At 38.4% G+C, this 20,533-nt stretch overlaps 1 protein-coding gene across 9 annotated transcripts in view; it reads left to right on the top strand.

Moving 5' to 3' along the window:
- Positions 1-19,479, top strand: part of LOC113156108 (calcium-activated potassium channel subunit alpha-1-like) — a 74,621-nt gene extending 55,142 nt beyond the window's left edge. For 4 of the 9 annotated variants that reach the window (XM_026351009.1, XM_026351007.1, XM_026351004.1 and 1 more), the window contains 11 exons: positions 1,095-1,188; positions 6,008-6,131; positions 6,488-6,712; positions 6,843-7,035; positions 7,854-7,967; positions 8,149-8,241; positions 9,261-9,391; positions 10,218-10,412; positions 11,134-11,252; positions 11,337-11,558; positions 17,073-19,479. In XM_026351009.1, coding sequence (XP_026206794.1) covers positions 1,095-1,188; positions 6,008-6,131; positions 6,488-6,712; positions 6,843-7,035; positions 7,854-7,967; positions 8,149-8,241; positions 9,261-9,391; positions 10,218-10,412; positions 11,134-11,252; positions 11,337-11,558; positions 17,073-17,094 — 1,532 coding nt within the window. In that variant the 3' untranslated portion in view covers positions 17,095-19,479. Of the gene's footprint in view, positions 1-1,094; positions 1,189-6,007; positions 6,132-6,487; positions 6,713-6,842; positions 7,036-7,853; positions 7,968-8,148; positions 8,242-9,260; positions 9,392-10,217; positions 10,413-11,133; positions 11,253-11,336; positions 11,559-15,173; positions 15,203-17,072 lie in introns of all 9 variants that reach the window. The other 5 variants (XM_026351011.1, XM_026351010.1, XM_026351005.1 and 2 more) reach the window with 3 other exon arrangements.
- Positions 19,480-20,533: the final 1,054 nt, after the last annotated feature.

Genomic DNA, 20,533 nt, shown 5'->3' with positions numbered 1-20,533 from the left:
TGTAGCATTCCTTACTAATGACCCAATGTGTGCAGCTGTCAGCTGTGAAACATTAAATATTGAACAGGCCAAGCAAGATGTGAAGGACCAGTGTGTTGGAGCGTCCCTCTCGACTGAAAGCCCCCTGTACTTCAACATTTTCCATTATGGTGTCACTCTTAGACATGGTAGCATTACTTGAAATCCTGTGTTCATCTGCAAAGGAGCATGGTTTTTGAGACTTTATTAATTTTAATGAAAGCTCTTTGAGTTTCTTTGTTAGAAAACCCTGTTGACAGCTTGAACCTTCATTTAAAGCTACTCAAGTGTATTTTCTATGACCTGTAACAAGCTATTCCCACTATTAACAATGGTGACCATGCAAAATACTTGCACCTTTTTATTTTGCAACGCACTACAGTTGTTTTTCTCAGCTATTAAATAAGCTATTAGTAAAAGTATTTTCCTGATTGCTTGAGGGTAAAGCTTGTAATTTGTTTGCTTTGAGGAGCTTACTGTGGTTTTATATAGTGATAAAGGCAATGTCCAAGGGGCATCTCAGATGTCCGTAAATCACCATCCTAATGATATGAGGCAATCATTAGTTTCACTGGAGGCTTATTTAATTATGCCCGGTGCTTGATATTTGTAAGTTATTTCCTTGATCAAAAGAGATCAGTGTGAGCCAAAAGAGAAGACACTGTTTGAGGTATTTGTGTTTCTACATTATCTGAATTATGCAGTTGACAGGTGAATTACAGCAAATCTCTGGATTAGAGTGTGATGACTAAAACCTCCCTATAGACTGTAGCCGTTGATTTGATGATTGATGATGGCACTTAATGCATGTTTGCATTTTCATACACAATCATGCAAATAATGTGCTATATCCTAATATAAGTAACCTATCCTGTCATCACCCTGCAAACACTAGACTGTTTTTCTGTTGTCTACTCCATCTTGTTCACCCAACTTCACTTTCCACTGTGTCTCTGTAACCATGTTATCTCTTTGAATTCACTGACCTCAGATTGTGCTGTGTTGTTCTTTTGCTGTGTGAATTTTTGAATATCTTCCAATTATTTCGCACCTCATACTGATGCCTTTTGTCGCAGTTGAAGAGGACCAGCAGTCTGCATTATCGCCCAAAAAGAAGCAACGTAATGGAGGCACGAGGAACTCTCCCAACTCCTCACCCAAGATAATGAGGTAGGACTAACTAAAACACAGCTGCTTTGTGATTTCTTTTCCAAGTCTTCAAAATGAAACCTTGAAACCAAAACAGGAGTGTTGCGAGTCATAAACCCAAACCAATATACTCTAAGATGCCAAAATGATACATAGAACTAAGTGGGACTGCATTCAGTCAGTGAAGACCACTTAAGAACCTAGAACACAATTAACGACCTACTTTAATTGGAGTAGCAAAGGTTGTAAGACTTGTGGCTAATATATCGAGACATAATTCGCCTTCCATTGTCTACCGAAGGACACTATTCAGGTCAGCTGAGATGTGAAACCACCCTGGATAAATCTGAGGTCTCCTACCTTAAACTGAAGTAGCTACTTGGATAAATAGTGAAACAGTGAGACACAAATTACAGACATAGTCATTTGCTCGTCCAAAAAAAAGTCGCACACTCTAATTATTCATTGGACCGCCTTTAGCTTTGATTACGATTACGATCACACATTTGCTGTGGCATCGTTTTGATATGCTTTTGCAATGTCATAACATTTAATCCGGTCCAGAGTTGCATTAATTTTTGGGTGCATTACTTCACCTGCTTCTCTTCTTACCCTGATGCTCCCATCACTCTGGAACATGTTAAATCTGGACTCATCAGACCTAATGACCTTTCATTGTACAGTTCTTAACCCAATTTTAGTAGTTTAACAATCTCCTTAGATGTTTTCTTTGCTTGATTCCTGTCAATAATTTGACCCTTATAAAACAAATTAACATCTTTTCCAAAAAAATGTTTGTGCGACTCATAGTTTTCTGATTTATAAAACTCTTAAAATCATGTGTCAGTCTAAAATAAAGAATATACTATAGAAAACATCCTAAAGAATGTTTTCTGTACTCGGAACAGAATAATATATAATATGAAAACATGTCAAATACAGAAGGGCTGTATGCCACAAGGTTTCATGTAACACCCACATACTACAGCTCTTAAACAGGCCTAGCACTAATGACAGCACCAGGCAGTCAGAGAGGCTCTAAAGGATAGATAGCCCAAGGCTATTCATCTATTGTCGGATCCCTCTGAGCTCTTTTCAGCACATAAGGCCACAGATGATATGTATCATCACAATGAAAGGGGAATTCAAATGCTACCTTGCTTTTATCTTGTCCTGTAAAATTAAACCTGTTCTTATTGATTTTGACTGGAGATAAAACTATTATTCAACAAGAGACCATTACAGGGATGATAATAGTAATCATCATTGTCATTAAGTGCATGTTATAAGGAAGGCAGGCAAAAGGGAAGTTCTGCAACTTGGTGTATACAAAGTAGAATTGTTCAAATAACATTTAATTAAAAGTGACAGATGACTTTATGTTCCAATTAATAATATGACTCTTATTAATTTAGTAAGAAATTAAAAACAGAAATGTCTATATATAAAAATAATACTACAAAATGCAAGATTAATCAGCAATATAGAGTAGTTAAATATAAATAGCACTATATCTAAAAGGAATGTTCATACAAATAATTCAGTATTTTCCCCTTGGCCTCTGATTATTCAGGTGGGTGTTTACCCTTGTTTGAATGGGTTCAGAGTGTTGCCAAAGTTAAATCGCTCCAGGTGATTTCCGAACTCTTGGGTAACAATACCGGGCTTTTCGAATGCTTTAGCCATCAGCCCACCACACCAATCAATCTCCTTGTCATGGTAGTACACTGTACAGGTGGATATATTATTTCATCCAGAGTGTCTGCTGCTACACACTGGAGAGGGATTCGCTACGGTAGCCTAAGGGGTACTTCGATGCAACAAGCGGAGAAAAAAAAAAAAAACATCTGGGTGTATACTATATCAAATGTGTTTTTACAGGACGTGCGGCCTCAAGGCCATTGTAAATAAGTAATGATCAACAGATTGGCTGTGGGTTTTGAAGTGCAAACCTTTGTCAGTTTGCATGATGGGCAGGACTTTCAAAGACTTTGCCTGCCCTCACTGCTGGTGTTCCAGTAAGCCAGTGTAGTGATGCTGAATTTGAAAATCTACCTAATAGGCATGTCTAGCGTCTACTTTATGTCTTTCTCAAATGTCATTACGTTCCTCTAGATGACACCTGGCCTTATGTTTTGCGATTATGATGTGTGAAGTCTTGTCAAATGTGTCACCTGAAGACTTAAGTAGTGAATTATGGTGCTCACAGACATCCTGGCTTTCGAAAGAAAACACAAAATAAGAAAGCGTTCCGCTGTGGAAGCAAATCTGTCTCCTCTTTCCAGAACATATCAACAAACTAACAGGTCCTGCCTAGAACTTAGCAATAGCGACCTCACTGAAATTAACACCATTTCCAGGGGCTCCTTGATGGGTCATAAGACACATCTAATTGTGGGGTGTCACAATGCATTTGGTCACATGGACCACGCCGTGACATATATGTCATGTCTGCTACCGCACTGCTGAGGCAATTGGCAGTGCAGGATGCTGACAGGCCGTCATGGCTGACAGTGAGCGATAGCTATCCTGGCAGAGCTCTGCCTCACCAGTCATCTCCACAAGGACAAACTGAAGTGACAGCGGCTCCACTGAGTGAGTGGTGAAACATTCGACTTCTGATGAAATATTTAGCCAAGGTGTAAAACCACTAAATGCTTTCACTCTTATTTGAACTGGTATTTTAGTCTCAAGCCAATGATGTAGAGTATAGCAAGAGTTATAGAAGATCAGTGTCATGGACAAACAGACTTAATTAATAGCTTAGATGATCATGTATCAATCTTAAGTGTATTTTGAAGGTCTTTGTTTTGGGCAGTTGTTGCTACTTTCTGGCAGCTTAAAAACCTAATCTATCTTTTTTATCAGCTGATTGAAAAATGATCCACTAATCGAAAATGATTTGCAACATCAGTACAGACTTGATATTTCCTAAGTTAGGTTTTGTACTTAACATATTTCTATACCTTAAACCACAGAATTGAATTTGAACACACACTGTCATTTCATATTCAAATAGCTTTGATAGATTAGTGTCTGAGTGGTAAAAAACAGCAGAAAAGACATTTCCTTTTCTAACTGCTTTCATTCTTGAAAGGACATCCAGGTCTTGCCTAAGGGTATATAAGCCCAGAGGCGGGGTTATTTGGCTTCAGTCTCTTAGAGCCGAAGGGATGGTAGTTTCAGCTGACACTTTCATGCATACTTAATATGTTACTTAAGGTGGCATTCTTTTAAAGTACTCACATGGATTAAAGAAGATGCTCCTCTTGCGGAGGAGAAAACTTGAAGTATTTAAAAGGTTTTGGACAGGGACATAAGGCAGCTGTCTTAGTGTTCAGAAGATAACATCTTCAACTGTGATCTGACAATCGGTTTAGTGCAAAGGGAATTGTGTTGGTCAGGACACAGATGCTGTAGTTACCACGGGAATCATGTTTGCTTGCATTGGGTTATTGTGAATTTAATTTTTAGGTTTTCCTTTTGTTATTATGGAGATAAACAGTGCTGGTACTTCAAATCAGGCCTGCAGCTCTAAATGTGTGTGCATTTTGCACCGTATATGTGTGTTATCCCTGTGATAGATTGAGGACCTGTTCAGCATGTTCTCTTCATAATGCATGCTGGGACATACTACAGTGCCTGAACAATGATAGACAGATAAGAAAATGGTACAGAAGATGGGAAATGTTTTAAATTGATTAGAACAGAACTGCAGGAGCTGTAATACTTTAAAGCAGCATGGAACTACAGTTTCAGGCTAAAAGCTGACTAGATTAAAATGCAAAATAAAAAAGAGGTATTTTTCAACATACCCATAAGAAATTACTAAAAATTGCCTTTTTGGCAAGCACAGGAGTGCATTTTGTGCTGGGGAAAAATATTAGATACAGTGGGATTACATATGTACATCTATTTTGTTTAAATATATTTAGCTTTTATGTTTTTTTTATCTACTTATTTTAAGTAAATAGTTTTTATTTTTTGGGGGGAGCAGTGGTGAATATGGTAACAAAAGTATAGATAACTAAGGAACTTTGTATAAACAAATGGTGTTAGTCTGACCACAAAGTGTGGTTTGGAGATGTGTACTGATGTCTGGAGATCACTGTAGTGGTCAGTGTTGGGAAACATTAAACTCACCACTGTGCTGAGGGAAATTAGTTCATGTAGTTCTGTTGCTCTGTTTAAACATTAATACCCTTCACTTTGGAAAGCAAATATGATTGGGCAAATTGCTGAAATATTTAAAGTCTGGTCTGTTAAAGCTTTTACCACGCAGCACACTATGTCAAAATCTGTATGCAGTAAGGGGGCGTAATTGCATCTCCGTGCTCATGCCAGTCAACACAGTGTGTTGCTGCCATCTCCTTCTGCCTGGCTGCCCCTGATGATGTCACTCTGCTTGATGACATGGCAGTTTTGTTGGCACATCTGCAGATAACCTTTGACAGGTATGAGCAAAGAGAGGAGAAAATGGAAGAAAGCAACTTTCTTTCTTTTTTTTTTGAGTTGCTACATATCTAAATATTTTGATGGTCTGTTGACGGCCAATTAAATCATTTTGTATGTTTCATTACTTTATTATTTTAAAGTCATCTCTTTTAGTTATTGTAATGTTGAAATGTCTAAATGTTGATTTAGCCATAAAATCATTAAGAGCTACTGTACAAAGCTCCATAGGATTACTAACGTCTTCCTGTGAATTACATTCCTGGGTTTATCTTGTTATAATTTGGTCAAGTCAAGTCAAATGTCACGGACTACTCTATTTGATCCATACTTGCAGGGTCTGGTGCTGTTCTTTTATTCCCTCTATCTTGTCTTTTTGTTTGATTAGACATGACCCGCTGCTCATCCCAGGAAATGACCAGATTGAGAGCATGGACGAGAACGTAAAGAAATATGACTCCACTGGGATGTTTCACTGGTGCCCGTCCAAAGACATCGAGAAGGTCATCTTGGTGGGTTCTCCTCCTTTACTCTGCACACATCATTTGTCCCTGACACTCTTCTCTCTGGTGACAGATGTGACATGTCACAAAACACCATCAGAGGTTGACATGGCACTTAAACACTCTGAAATGAGGTGTTTGACAGGTCATTTGCTATATGTGGGCCCTGTACATATTACATTTCTCGTAGTAATACATATGCCATTTTTCAAATTACTCTCATAGTCCGTTGAAGTCATGAACTGGATATATTTTACTAGGGGAGCAGGTAACTGAAAGGGGAGAAAGCACTACAGTGGCTAGAGGAGCTAATTTATGTCACCTTGTGTCATAAACATCATTTCTTTTTTATCTTTTCCTCTTAGACCCGGAGTGAAGCAGCCATGACTGTTCTGAGTGGTCACGTTGTCGTGTGCATATTTGGAGATGTGAAATCAGCATTGATTGGTCTCCGCAACTTTGTCATGCCTCTGAGAGCGAGCAACTTTCACTACCACGAGCTGAAGCACATTGTGTTTGTTGGTTCACTTGAGTATTTGAAGCGGGAGTGGGACACTCTTCACAACTTTCCAAAAATCTCCATCCTGCCAGTGAGTATGCCAAAGTAACTCATTTGGAATAATAATTTACTGTAACATGTAACAAGTTGGCCACATTTGTAATTACCTCTTGTGACATGTAGGTGCAATAACAAATTCTCTCCTTTGCTTCCTCTCAAAGGGCACACCGCTGAGTCGGGCAGATCTGAGGGCTGTCAACATCAACCTCTGCGACATGTGTGTCATTCTGTCAGCCAATCAGAACAATATTGATGATGCATCACTGCAGGACAAAGAATGCATCTTGGCGTCACTTAACATCAAATCCATGCAGTTTGACGACAGCATTGGGGTCTTGCAGGCTAACTCTCAAGGTAAGGAGCGCCCTATCATAGTTCACTGCACTGCCTGGAAGGGACAGGGCCATGGCACAGAGAATATCCCTCACTCTGTGCTGCCTGGCTGACCTGGTGTCACAGCGTTTGACAGTAAACCCTACTGACTATTCCTCAGGTTACTGTAACAACTGGTTTCTTCACAAACCTAATTGGTGGCAACAAGGACAACATTGGCACAAAGGCCTTACACGTTATTATTTCTCTGTATCTCAGAATACTTGAGAGGGTCTTCGGTAATAGTTATACTTTTGAATTGTGATAAATGCTTTTAGAAACATTTTGACCTCAGGAGAGAGAGAAAAAACCCTGCCAATTTCATTATTCCACTAATACATGTATGACCTTGTATTTTCTTTAGTCAGCAGTAAGTGATGGATGTCAAAACATAGCCTATGTATAATACATACAGCATCACTGATTTAATGTGCTTACTTGTCAGTCTGAGGAAAGCAAGGAACGTCAAGTCAATTTGAATTCAATCTTGCGTCACTTATTTTCTCTTTCATGGCTCCATACTGTACATGCTTTTGTGTGTGTGGGTGTGTAAAAGGTTTCCATCTCCATGCACACATAATCTAAAGGAAACAAAATGAGCAGTATGCCACATCTATTATATATGGACTAATATTTGTCTTTGTCAAGACCACAGTAACACCACACTCAGCATCTTTATGCTTTACCAGTAGCGAAGAGTAGATCAGATAGCCCCACTATGAAAATTAATATCTGCTGATATCTCTTTGATGAAGTACATAATATGTCATTAACATAGCAAATGTTACGTGTCCATTTAGGTTTCACACCCCCTGGGATGGATCGATCTTCTCCTGAAAACAGCCCGGTCCATGGATTAGTACGACAGACTTCTGTCACGACTGGAGCAAATATTCCCATCATAACAGAGCTAGGTATGATTGCTCCTGTATATCTGGATCAGATGATTAATACTGCTACTGTAAACAATCTGCAAACAATTTCTGCAACTAGAGACTTTCAACACTTGATTAACTGTATGAAAAGTGGAGTTTTTGTGTTTGTTGTCCCTTGCTGACATGCTCCAGTAACCGTTTCTCCTTAACACTTGTCTAGCACCATTAGCAAAGCCAGGCAAAAAACTGCCTGTGATTTCATTCAGTCAGGATAAAAGCAGTGGGACCAGCATACAAATGATTACTGAGCTGGGTAAGAAGTGCCTCTGTCCTGTACTGCAGTGTTGTAACTGCTGCTGCCTCCATATCAGCTTTCTTTTGATTTCTCTCGCTGCACAAGAGGCTCAGTCCATTCCCATGGCATCACTTTGAGCACATTTTACCCTTGGTTCTGGTTGAAATTGCCTGTCTTGTTTTGGCCCCTTATCTCAAAGCAAAATTTTCCCTTTTATTTTTCTAAGAATTACAAGGCCTTTGATCCTTCAGAAGTCCTTGTGGCTGTTTTCATAGCATCTTCTGTCAGATCACATTCTCTGGCCCGTGCCCCTCTTTCATCTCAGCACTGTCGATATGACTGACATTCATTTCTGTCCTCACAGAAGTAGCAGTTCTCCAACTAAATTTTACATCATTACTTTCTTCCAGCTACTGCATGTGTTTTTGTGCTCAAAGACATCTTCAAAGAAGGTTCTGGGGCAATGAGATGCTTTCATTTGTTTTGACATGCAAGTACAAGTAATTGGAAGTTCTGTCTTGGATTTACAAGACAAACAATGGCATATTGGTGTTACTGATATTGACCTCAGGAGGACTTTGAATTAAGGCCTGGGGCGTTGACAATATGCATGGTGTCATGAGTGTGGATGAATGGCATGGATATGGAATGTGGCAGAGGCAAGTTGGCCACAAGGCCGACCACAAATACTTACAGCTGCTTGAAAATAAAGAACTTCTTTGTCCAAATTCAGATCTAAAAATAATTTTAGTAGAATTGAGTAACAAGTCGAGTAGAATTTGTTGAACTATCTTAGGTTCAGATTTTACAGATTTCTGATACAGTCCATATCTGCAGCTACTGACTGTTGTGCACATCCACTGTACTTTTGTCCTCTTTTTCCACATGAACCAAGTATTTGTCTAATGTAATGCTGAAGTACTTGAGTCTTGCTTTTTAAAAGCACGAACAACTCAATGAGATCTGCTTTTAGACTGCATTTAACAAACAAGTAGAATTACAAATTCTAATGAAATGTACATGTTTTAACCTCACAGTGAATGATTCAAACGTTCAATTCCTGGATCAAGATGATGACGACGACCCAGACACAGAGTTATACCTGACTCAGCCTTTTGCCTGTGGGACGGCCTTCGCAGTTAGTGTGCTGGATTCCTTAATGAGTGCTGTAAGTCGAAAATGATTTAGCTTACAGATAAATAAGTAGATGTAAAAAGCTTTTGATGTTTTTTTCCAGTAATGATTTTTAATATTTGTCAGCAATTTGAAATATGCAAAAAAAAAAAAAAAAAGTGTTTTAATAGGAGAAGAGATAGCCGAGTAACCCCCCCCAAAAAAAACATACGCACTCTCTACTCCTGTTAAAGCAATAGATGACAAGACTGGAACTTGTACAAGGTATGATGGCTTCATTTGTCTGGCTTTCAGTTTGAGTGAGGTTAGAACAAAGCTGCCTTCAAGTGCGCTCCAGTGTAGACAAAGGTAATGCTACCTAATGGACAGCTCTCATCCATCATCTTAGTCAATAGCGCTGTCGGCAGCCGAGGGAGATGTCACTGTGCTATACAAGCAGGGGGAGACAAGAGACTGCAGTGGAACAAAAAGGGCAGACTTTTGCCCTTGTTATTAATAAATCCAACAATAACAGCTTGGAATTAAATGATTTAAAACTACACCCTACTAGAGTCTACCTTCATGCTCAACGTGGTTTTTAAAGCAGATTTTTTTTTGGTCACATGCTTAGATGTAATTAAGCTGTAAGAAATTGCCTGGACCTACAGACATGGCTTCTCTGTGTCTCTGTCTGATGGGAGTAAATGTAACCTGCAGTAATTGGATTCTCCTGTCTTTTCACTCAGTGTGCAGAGCAATGCGATGCGACAGAGCAGGGTTAGATAGCACCATTCGACATGTCTGGCACTCTGAGAAGATACACTTGTGACTTTGGTGGTGTTTGCTTAAGGATTCACCCCCCTCTAACTATATTCTTTCAGACATACTTCAATGATAATATCCTCACCTTGATCCGGACGCTGGTAACAGGCGGGGCGACGCCGGAGCTGGAGGGGCTACTAGCGGAGGAGAATGCCTTACGAGGCGGCTACAGCACACCACAGACTCTGGCAAACAGAGACAGGTGTCGCGTGGCACAGCTGGCTTTGTACGACGGGCCCTTTGCCGACCTCGGGGTAAGTGACTGGTCTTGTCACCCAAGGACTAGACATCTTTGTCTGGTTGTGTTTTAGGAGCTGACTTTAGTGAAAGGATTTAGACTAAAAGGGATGGTTGTGAGTTACAGGGTTTGTATCTCTAAAAATAGGTGAGTTCTACGATCATGAAATGAGTTAACTCAGTTGCCCTAAGTCTACGGGCAATATTACAGTTCATATTCATACTGTATGATGTCATTTGTCAGTTTAAATCTACAGTCAGGTAGTTTATGGGCCGTATAGCGTAGCAGCGTCAAACAGATTAAAGTACTCCACAGCCATACCGTATATAATACTGTATGTGGCCAGCCATTTAAAAACTTAACTTATTAAAGGTGTTAATAATATTTTACTTATATATGTATCAAATATCATGGACACCAAGATTTACTTGGTCAGCTACTGCTGTAATGTGCTGCTCATGCTCAAGACAGGGTTTAAGCCAGACTAGCAAAGTAAAGCACATCAGAAAATTGACTTCATTAAATACCAGTGACTCCTGTCTAAAAAAAAAAAATTCTTGTGGAGAAGTATATACTCAGAAAGAATAGATTACGTAAGACTATAGGGTGCATCACAATTAATAACTGCCCCCATCCTAACCACCCTACTACTGACACATTGAACCTACTGGTCAAATTAACTGCAGTGCAAAATTACACACTGTGTACTATACATTGTTGTTAACACTGTCTTGCAGGATGGCGGTTGTTATGGTGACCTGTTTTGTAAAGCTCTGAAAACATACAACATGCTGTGTTTTGGCATCTATCGGTTACGAGATGCGCATCTAAACACTCAAAGCCAATGTACCAAACGGTGAGTAGAGACTTTAAATGTCCTTATACTTGTACCAACGCTATATTTAGAAGTAGCCTCCAATCTGTTTCTTTTCTCCTCTAGGTATGTCATAACCAATCCGCCATATGCATTTGAGCTGGTGCCCTCAGACCTGATATTCTGCCTGATGCAGTTTGACCACAACGCTGGCCAGTCTCGAACCAGCCTCTCCCACTCTTCCCATTCGTCCCATTCCTCCAGTAAAAAGAGCTCCTCCGTTCACTCTATTCCAGCCACCAACCGCGCCAACCGCACCAAAAGCAGAGACTCACGAGACAAACAAAAGTATGTGCCCCTCTAAAGCTGTCTGAGTGTCTATGTTCGTGAACAGTGCCTGCCATCGATGTTGTCCTATGTGTCTGTTTGCAGAGTTCAGACAGATTGTAACATGTCTGATGTGTGTTCGTCTGAATGTGTTTGTATGTGTTACTTTTATGTCTTACTTTCAATAGCATCATACAGTATAGACCTGTTGCCCCCTGAACAGGACCATCCCATGGCATAGGGACAAGAAGGCAACCTCAAAAGTGCTTCTATCTGTCCCTTAATCCTATAATGAGGTCTTTATATATCTGTCACACTAGCACTTGGTCACTACAGCTGCCTTTTTTTATTATTTTTTTTAAATACGCTTTCAAATTTTGCCTGAAATATACTGTAATACGACATCAATTAAACTGTAATGAATCAGGGCCAAGATACACAGTCCTCAATGTAATGTAAAAATGCAGACGAAAGTTCAGCTGAGACACTTACAGGTTTACAAAAAACCAAATCGAGCCACTGTTCCAGTGTGTTTAGGTAAATTTCACTCTTCTTTTTTTATTACTGAACTTCTAGCTGGTTTTTACTCACTTTACAAAGTCGATCAGAAATTCAGTACAAACTATTTCTGGTTTAGTTTTTGGTATTAGTGTTGGGGGATTTAACATGTCAGGGTTTCACAGTTTTGGCAAAGTATACCTGTATGAACCAGAATACACAAATATAAATGCATAACCAAGGTCTTAATTTTTTGGTATCCACAAACTACAACGCTAAGGCAAAGATCTTTCAGGAATAAATCTCAATTTACCCATCACTTGTTCAAAACACAGCTAAATACAAACATGAACCATATTCAAAGTCATATTTGGTAGCAACAAACCAAGAGTAAAATTGTAAAATAAAAATCTGCTTACAAGTTAACTCTGTTTGTAACTTGTGGAATATCATTACTACTCATGCCTAGGTTTATGCTACAACTTGCAAAGAACTACTTTGAGGGGGAAAAACAACAATGAAAGAGTGGAATTGAAAGACTCTGACTTGATTTAGTTCACCAGGTTTGAGATCAGTGAGCATGCAGACAAGGTCAGGACATAAATAACATAGCTTCCCATTAAACTATTGACCAAGTTTTGATCTGAGTTCTAATAAATTATATTTACATCATACTTAACATTTTTTTCAGGTTTCTCCACTTTGCTGTTAATTAGATTTTTAATGATCAATTTTGGTGCTGTGGCCTTACCTTTACAGGCAGGATGACTTCCAACATGTAGTTAAAACTCATTCATTTTTGAAATTTATGTGATCTTTGGTAAAATGTGAAGGAAGTGCTGTGAAAGCAAAAGAAAGTATTTTTTTGTAAGGGTGATATTGGCCGAAATAACATAGAGTACAACAGAATCAATTCCCCTAGTTTGACTTAAATTGTTTTTTTCTTTTCTTAATAGCTATCTCTGTTATAATGGTCAGTGGGTCTTTCCACTGTAAAGTATTTGTTATGTTGGAACTTGTTTGTTTTGTTCAAATGTATGCTGTACTTGAACTGCACTTTAAATGACATGTCTTAAAATGATACTTTGTCATGTCAATGAATTACTAAACAGCCTGTCCTCACAATGCCTTCTGAATTCCAGTTACATTCAAATGCTTTAATTTTATCTAAATGTTACTTTCCACCATAAAGTATTAATTATGAAAGATATTTTCAAGTAGAAACTGTTTCAGAAAATAAAGTTACATACCCATTATAGTTATACTGTCTTCCCATGTGAGTGATAGAAATGTTTTTTCTTCATTTTTTTTTTTAAACTCATGGCTACCTAAAACATACCTATTCTTACTTGGTGTATTACTAGTAACTACATAATGAGCAACGGCAAATGCTTTTACATTCAGCTGTAGACTGTGCAAAAGTGGTAATGGGTGAATTGAACAAACAGAACTGCATCATCTGCAAAAAGGCAGAGATCCATACTCTACACTTCTCAGCTGCTAAAGAGGCAACATCTAAATGATATTCAGAGCATGCAAGATGTGTCTTTGCCAAAAAGATGGGCAAATCTTCCAAAATGCTTCTTCCACAGTTGGTCTAATTAAGGTAGGCCACTCTTTTCCCCTGCTGAGAACAGTCCTTTACATTTGCAAAGGTTTTCCAGAGACTCTCTGAAATGCTCTCCGGGTTTTCACCTGTGTTTGTGCACCTGCAACCAACCTGCAGTCTTTCTAGCCTACCAATGCCGATCTGCCACTTCAGGAATCTTCCTGAGCCTTCACAGCCTGAAAAGCCTCCTTCGGCTTGTCAACTTCCTTCACTAATGGTGCACAACAGTGGGATCTTCCAGATCACCTTTACATCTAGGTTAACTAGGTCTGTTTGGTAGCCACCTAGATAATAATGAGCTCCTGTCCTCACTTTGCTTGATTAGTTAATAGAACGTCAAAGTCAAACCAGTTTTTGCTCTGAGGTGTTTTGGTACAACATAAAATTACTCCTGAATGATTAAACATGTTTTGACTGTCCAGCAACAAAGCAGTATCCACGTTTATGTCAGACAGGCATCCAAACCTGAAACTCCAAGAAGACTAGAAATTCCAAGCTGGTGTTAGTTACACAGTACAGGGCACAGAGCCACACAGAACAGTCTGAGTCTTTGCAAAATGCAGCTATATAGAGGTAACCCTCTTACTTTCAGGAAGATGTCTCCAACACAGCAATGCTCAGCCAGAGCTTTGCATGCATCTCCCAACCCACCTGGTGCCCTGTAGCATGGGCAACTGTAGAAAAGAACAGAATTAAAACTACCTTGGCAAGTCTTTTTGATCAATACAGCAACAGCTCAATTTAAATTGCCATAACTCAGTATAGTACATTTTACTAGGAGCCATAGTATTATCAGAAATATTGTAGTTTTCCCCAAACTCTAAGCTGGTACAGTATGAGTTAATGAACACTGATGATGTGTATTTTGATTACAAACATTTTCTACTTTTAACACATTTAGAGATTTTTTTGCTTTACAGATGGTGCAGGTATGCATTCTTTAAATACTTTCTATAATGTTTTCTATGGTACATATTTGCCAATTAAAACATCTTTTGATTTTTTATTTAAAAAAATGAATGAGAAAATATGTTACATTTTCTCAGCTGCAGAATCAACACTACAAACTTTCACTGGTCTACATGATCTACTGTACATGAAGTTGCTGAGCCCTCTTGTCCCATGCTGAATAAGTACATTATAATACATTTGGTATGTTAGCTGCATGCTGCTCATCTGGGTTCTGAATTACATCTCAAACATGGATTACATCATCCTTGCAAATGTTTTGGCAAGAGGCATGGATACAATATGGCTGCTTGACACATGCTACATCGCTACATGCATAGTAATGGCTCTTAAAGACTTTCTGACATGAACCATGTTCTGTTTTTTTTTTTTTTGTTTTTTTTTTAGTTGAGTTATTTGGTTTCACCCTACTGTTTAACCTACTCTACATCCATATGTAATGAGAGCATCTACTGTTTTTATGCCTCTGAACACCATGCTGTGTAATCTCTGTTATTAATGGTCACATTAGTACTTCCCATTTAGCTTACATTTAGTGTACCGCTTTCTTTTTTTCAAAGTGCAACAAGGATGAATAGAGTGGGCCAAGGTACGAAAGTGAATGGTTATGCATGATGTTAAATAATGCACTGAACATGGTCATGTCCTTGATGACATTTTGCCCTCTGAATGAAAGCCAAGTAGTTTGGTGTATCCAAATGACTGCATCACGAGCGCATGGTTATGACCTATGCAGTACATCTCATACTGGGTTTGTAAAATGTTTGGTTGCAACTGAACGGTTTGATGCTACTTCAGTTTTTTCTGTATCCTGTGATGTTTGATGTCTGATTATTGGCAACATGTATCTACTGGCATATATGTTCATATTTTATAGCCCCACAGCCTTAAGTCATGTTGATGAAAAATGCATGACCATGGACGTTGCCAAGTGGATCAATCGTTAACTATATACAATTCCACACTATTTCCTTCTATAAGAAAAGAAAGTTGCATCAAGCCAAAAGCCTGAAGCCCTTAAAAAAGATTAAAAATATGTATGAATTGTGAAGTTAAATGAATTAACTTCTAATTTGATACAGTGAAGTATGAAAAACAAATTTTGTTTCAGTGGTGACCTGCATGTTTGCTGACCCAACCCAACAGCATGCTTCAATGACAGAATATAAGAAAAACATTTTCCGCCATAATATGAATTACATTACAGAGGTGAAAACTGGGACACTGTGCACCCATACCTTCTGGCAGGTTTTATTCAACAGAGCAGTGTTTCAGTCTAACAGAGATCTTTGTCAGACATTGTCAAATCACAAAGAGGAACAAGCATTAAATACGCACAGACAAATAATCATTCAGGTGGTTGGGATCGGCGTAGATGGGAGTCAGTCTACTCTCAGAATGGACAAATCAGAATAGTGCTGGACAACAGTACCAGATATTTTCTTATATGGGCATGCCTCTTATTGAAAAAAAAAAACTTTCAAAAATATCAGTGTTTTCAGCTATGATAAGTGGTTTGTGTTTTATGGATAATGAATGCATACTGTGTGTAAAGCTGCTGTGATTGAATGATCTGCTTTTATAAAATCTAAACTTTCACTCTTTTTGAGTAATGTGTTGTCAAGATAAAGTGTGAATTGTCTTTTTTTTTTATCTTCAATTGGATCTGAGCTGAGTTTCTCACAGAACAATTCATTACGGAGCTACACTGAGCTGACTTCTTGATCATAATCATAACTCCACCAATACCATGGAGCCGCCCCTATCAAACGTCTTAACAACCTTTTTGTCTTTTTAGACTTTTTAAATGTCTTCTCTTTGATACAAAGGTAAATTATTGTAAAAATGCTCTTTTTTTTTTGTCTGAGGACTGTTAATGCATCTCTCTCCACAGCGTGTCATGTTGTAGTGCCCCACACTTGACAAGTGATCTGCCATTAAAAACATTTTGGAGCATCTTTTTATCATATCATTCATCTTACATAAGATGTCCAGTCCAGCTACCTGACTGATCAATTTGGTTGAGTCTACAGTAACTACTGATTGTTCCTCTTTGTGATCTGACAGTAAAGATCTGTTAGATGAAAACATTGCTCTGTTAAATTGAATTTGTTTTTGAACTACTGAGTGTAGCGTGTCGAGCTTTTGTCTTTGACCTTTTTCTTCAATTTGTTATGCGTTCCAGTACCTGTAGATGTTTTTCAGATATGTGTACTCCGTTTGACATCAAGTGATACTTACATGCCATTTTATGCCTTTCTTGGAACATCCTTTTATCATGCCAAAATGTCTTTCAACACCATCAGTTCAAAAAAACGATGTACTCTGAATGTTCTGCAAACAACTGAAACACAAAAACCAATCTGATGATACTTTGACAACTGTAATTGCCATCTATGTAGCATTAACTGTCTGATGTCCCTCCTCTTTGTCTCTGTATGATTTTGGCTCTTTCTCAGAAAAGACATGGTTTACAGATGAGCCAGAGAATACCCACCTGAGGACCATACAGATCAAGCCTGTGAATACTCTCGCCGTCAACCAAATCAGTCAGTATAAATCCACGAGCAGCTTGATTCCACCCATCAGAGAAGCAGAAGATGAGTGCTGAGCTCTGCGACTGCACTGACACCTGGACGCTCTGACTCCCTGAAGACTTATTGTGTAGGTGTCAGATTTAATATATCTTCTCATCTGCAAGCATTAATCATCAATTCACATTAGATGAAACAAATACCACCTGTTTATCTCATTCACCTCTGCAACAAGCTTATTGTACAAGCAGATTTAAAACCACCAAGGAAATATACATGAAGACAATCATAGTCAAATGTCACAGTCACTCAGCTATTAGTTTGCACATCTAACCTTTAGTGGTGACCAGACTCCATGACTTTTGGTTCCATTTTGGGGAATGAGGGTCACTTGGAGAAGAGCAATGTAAAATCACTACTACTACTACTACTATAAGAGGAGATTATTATGATTATTGGATCAAGTCTTGCAATTGTAAAATTTGCCTTTTTAGCTGTTGATGAACAACTGTTACTGCATTTACTTTACCCAGTGTTGGAAAGTTATTTTGTACAGTATGTTAAAATGTGTATTTTACATTGAGCTGCAATCCCACCACAATGGCATTGTTAGTGACTGACTCTCAGTGATTCCTTTGCCATTCGGAGCTAATTCACAACATTTGTGACAGTTATGATAGCCAGTGTCCATGTGTAAATGGCATTTGGCTCCAGCCTTATCTTTGTCCATTTATATTTGTCTTATCTTTGCCTTTTTGCATTCTTTGTTATTAATGTTTTCACGTTGCTGTTTGGTCACTGTCCAAAACCCCAGGCATCTTATTATGTATAGGTTTTAAGTATCGGCAAAGCTTTACCAGGGGTTAAATGTTATTCTCTTTTCTAATTTTTTTAAATCCGTAGCCAAATATGATAGAGCTGTTTTGATGGCAATATAAAGATAACATCGAAAATCTTACAATGCTTCAAATACAATGGCACAACCGTATATTTGGACAAGACGCCGTAGAAAACAAAGGCAAATACTAAGATATAGCAAGACACCACATAAGTCTGTAGGTGAGATGAATTTTAAAGCCACATATCGCATGAAGTGGGCATCTTTAAGTCCTCCTTTGGCTGTTAGCACTGCCTGACACAGGATTGTCTTGGAGGCCATTAAACACTTGTATGTACTCCATGACCAATCTTAATGCCATAATCAGACATGCTCATGCTCCTTAGAGAAAAAAAAAATCATGAGAAACAGCTCTATCATAAAAAATGACTTTGGCTATTTATATGTTCAGATTCCATTTTGTTGCTAAACCATCGTGGTGATTGATTACATAGCGCAACTTGTAGAGCTATAAAACAAGCAATTTATATATGTATCTGATGAAGAAATCATTTTTTTGTAAGCACATGATGTTGGAATACAGAGCTGAGAGTGGTTATTGATCATATCTTATAAATAATAGCACATAGCTATATTGGCACTGTTGTCACTTTACTTCAGGATCAATGAAGGAAGGGGAAATAAAAAAAAGAAAAAAACACAACAACACAAATCCTTAATCCACTGATGATGTGTCACAGTCTAGCCTAGGATTCATGTTGGATGTGAAAAGAGAGGTTGTGACATTTTTACTGGCACAGAGAACATCCAAGCTGTCCATCCCTCTATGCCAGTAATGTGCCAGGCAGTGCTGAAGCCATCGGAGGACTCCAGAAGACCCACTGCTGCGAAAAGAGGCTTCTAGTTTAGCTGGATTTTTTAAGCGAAATCTGCTTTCGCTGTGAAAGACTGAGAAATGTGCTTTCTTCTATGCTTTCTATCTTTCCAGCTCAGAGACCATTCTTTAAATACTTAATTTGGGGCTGTAATTCCCTGGGGTTTAATAGGACTATAGTAAATAATTTGTCTTGGAACTCTTTTAAATGATCCATCATGAATAGCGAAGCTTGATAGAAATTTGTTTTGTGTACTCTTCAAAGAAATGTGTAAAGCTTATTGTAAAATCTTTCTTTCTAGTGTGTTCTTGTTTGACAGTACCCAAGGGGGTTCAGAATAATTCAGCATTGCAGTCTAGTTTGTATTATTTGCCTTTTTATTTGTTTGTTTTTTAGCACATTCACTTGTGGATACAATGACAGTGCTAAGTTGATATTTCTGACTATGTCATAATACCCAATAACAATTACAGTTTATTGTCTTGTACAAATAGGCTTGTACATAAAATGTATATGATTTCATTTTGTATTTTCACAGATTAAAAGCTGATGTATTGTGTTCTACAGTCATGTCTGTCGAGTGTTTGAGGCTCTGCACTAAAAAGTATTTATAATCTTTCCACATTTCTTGGACTTCTTTGTATATTACAAAGCCTTTTTTCCTGTGATGATGACATAAACTACTTGCTAGACTGATCACGTGACACAGGGAACCTCACCCTCAGGATAACGGCTGATCCACATTCTCACCTTGGGATGAGAGTGCCCTTCATGTTGCTTGTTAACGATTTTACACACGATGGCACTGTGGGAGACTGTCAGCATGCCAATAATATTTACAGTCTAACACCTCACAGAAAGGCTGCTGATCTCCCAGATCATCCTGCCAGCAGCAGTGCCATCACTTCTTAGTAAGCAAACTCATGTAACCATCACATAACACTGATTACATTATACATCATGTATAAGAAACCTATGTTTATTTAATAGATTTATAAGGTTCCATACAATAAAGTAGTGAGCATAATTTTAAATGTGCTCTGTCAAATTATTATAACTATTGTCCCAGTAATTAAGTATAATTATCAACCAATAATGGTTAAAAGCTCATGAAAGGAGCATTAGCAACAGAATCAAAGATTGGAGTGTCAGCTGTATAAACAGAAGTGATCTCACTGGTTATTAGATAATAATGATTAATAGGGATCTTGTAGAATTTTCTTGGTAGAATATTGTAACCTATTAGAGCATCAGACAGCTAGTATGACTCCATTAATGTTTAACAGTAAACTGACCGCCAGAAACTCCTGTGCAGTACCTACAGATAAAGGTTTTTAGCTACATCTTAGTCACCATGAATAATAGTTAATTTCAGTCTGCTTCCAGAAATATCTAGATAGGTAAGTACACACACACACACACACACACACACACGTACACCAATCCATGGTCACCCTGTGAAAACAGCTCTTGCCCAGATGCTCAGGCCTGGCTGGTGATAATAGTTTCCATGACAATGCAACACTCCAAGTGCATCAATGCCAGCCTGGATAAACAGTGATTCTTTACCAAAACAAGGGGGTCATTACGGCAGCTTGTCAAATCAATGTTGAGAGTGTCCTGGCTGATTAAGGCGTCCCCTCTCAGTCCTGACACAGTGTCAATACTGGCTG

This window comes from Anabas testudineus, chromosome 19, assembly GCF_900324465.2.
Source record: "Anabas testudineus chromosome 19, fAnaTes1.2, whole genome shotgun sequence".
Classification (NCBI taxonomy): domain Eukaryota; kingdom Metazoa; phylum Chordata; class Actinopteri; order Anabantiformes; family Anabantidae; genus Anabas; species Anabas testudineus.
The sequence above is the reverse complement of the archived record's forward strand: the minus strand, read 5'-3'. Positions and strand labels throughout refer to the sequence as shown.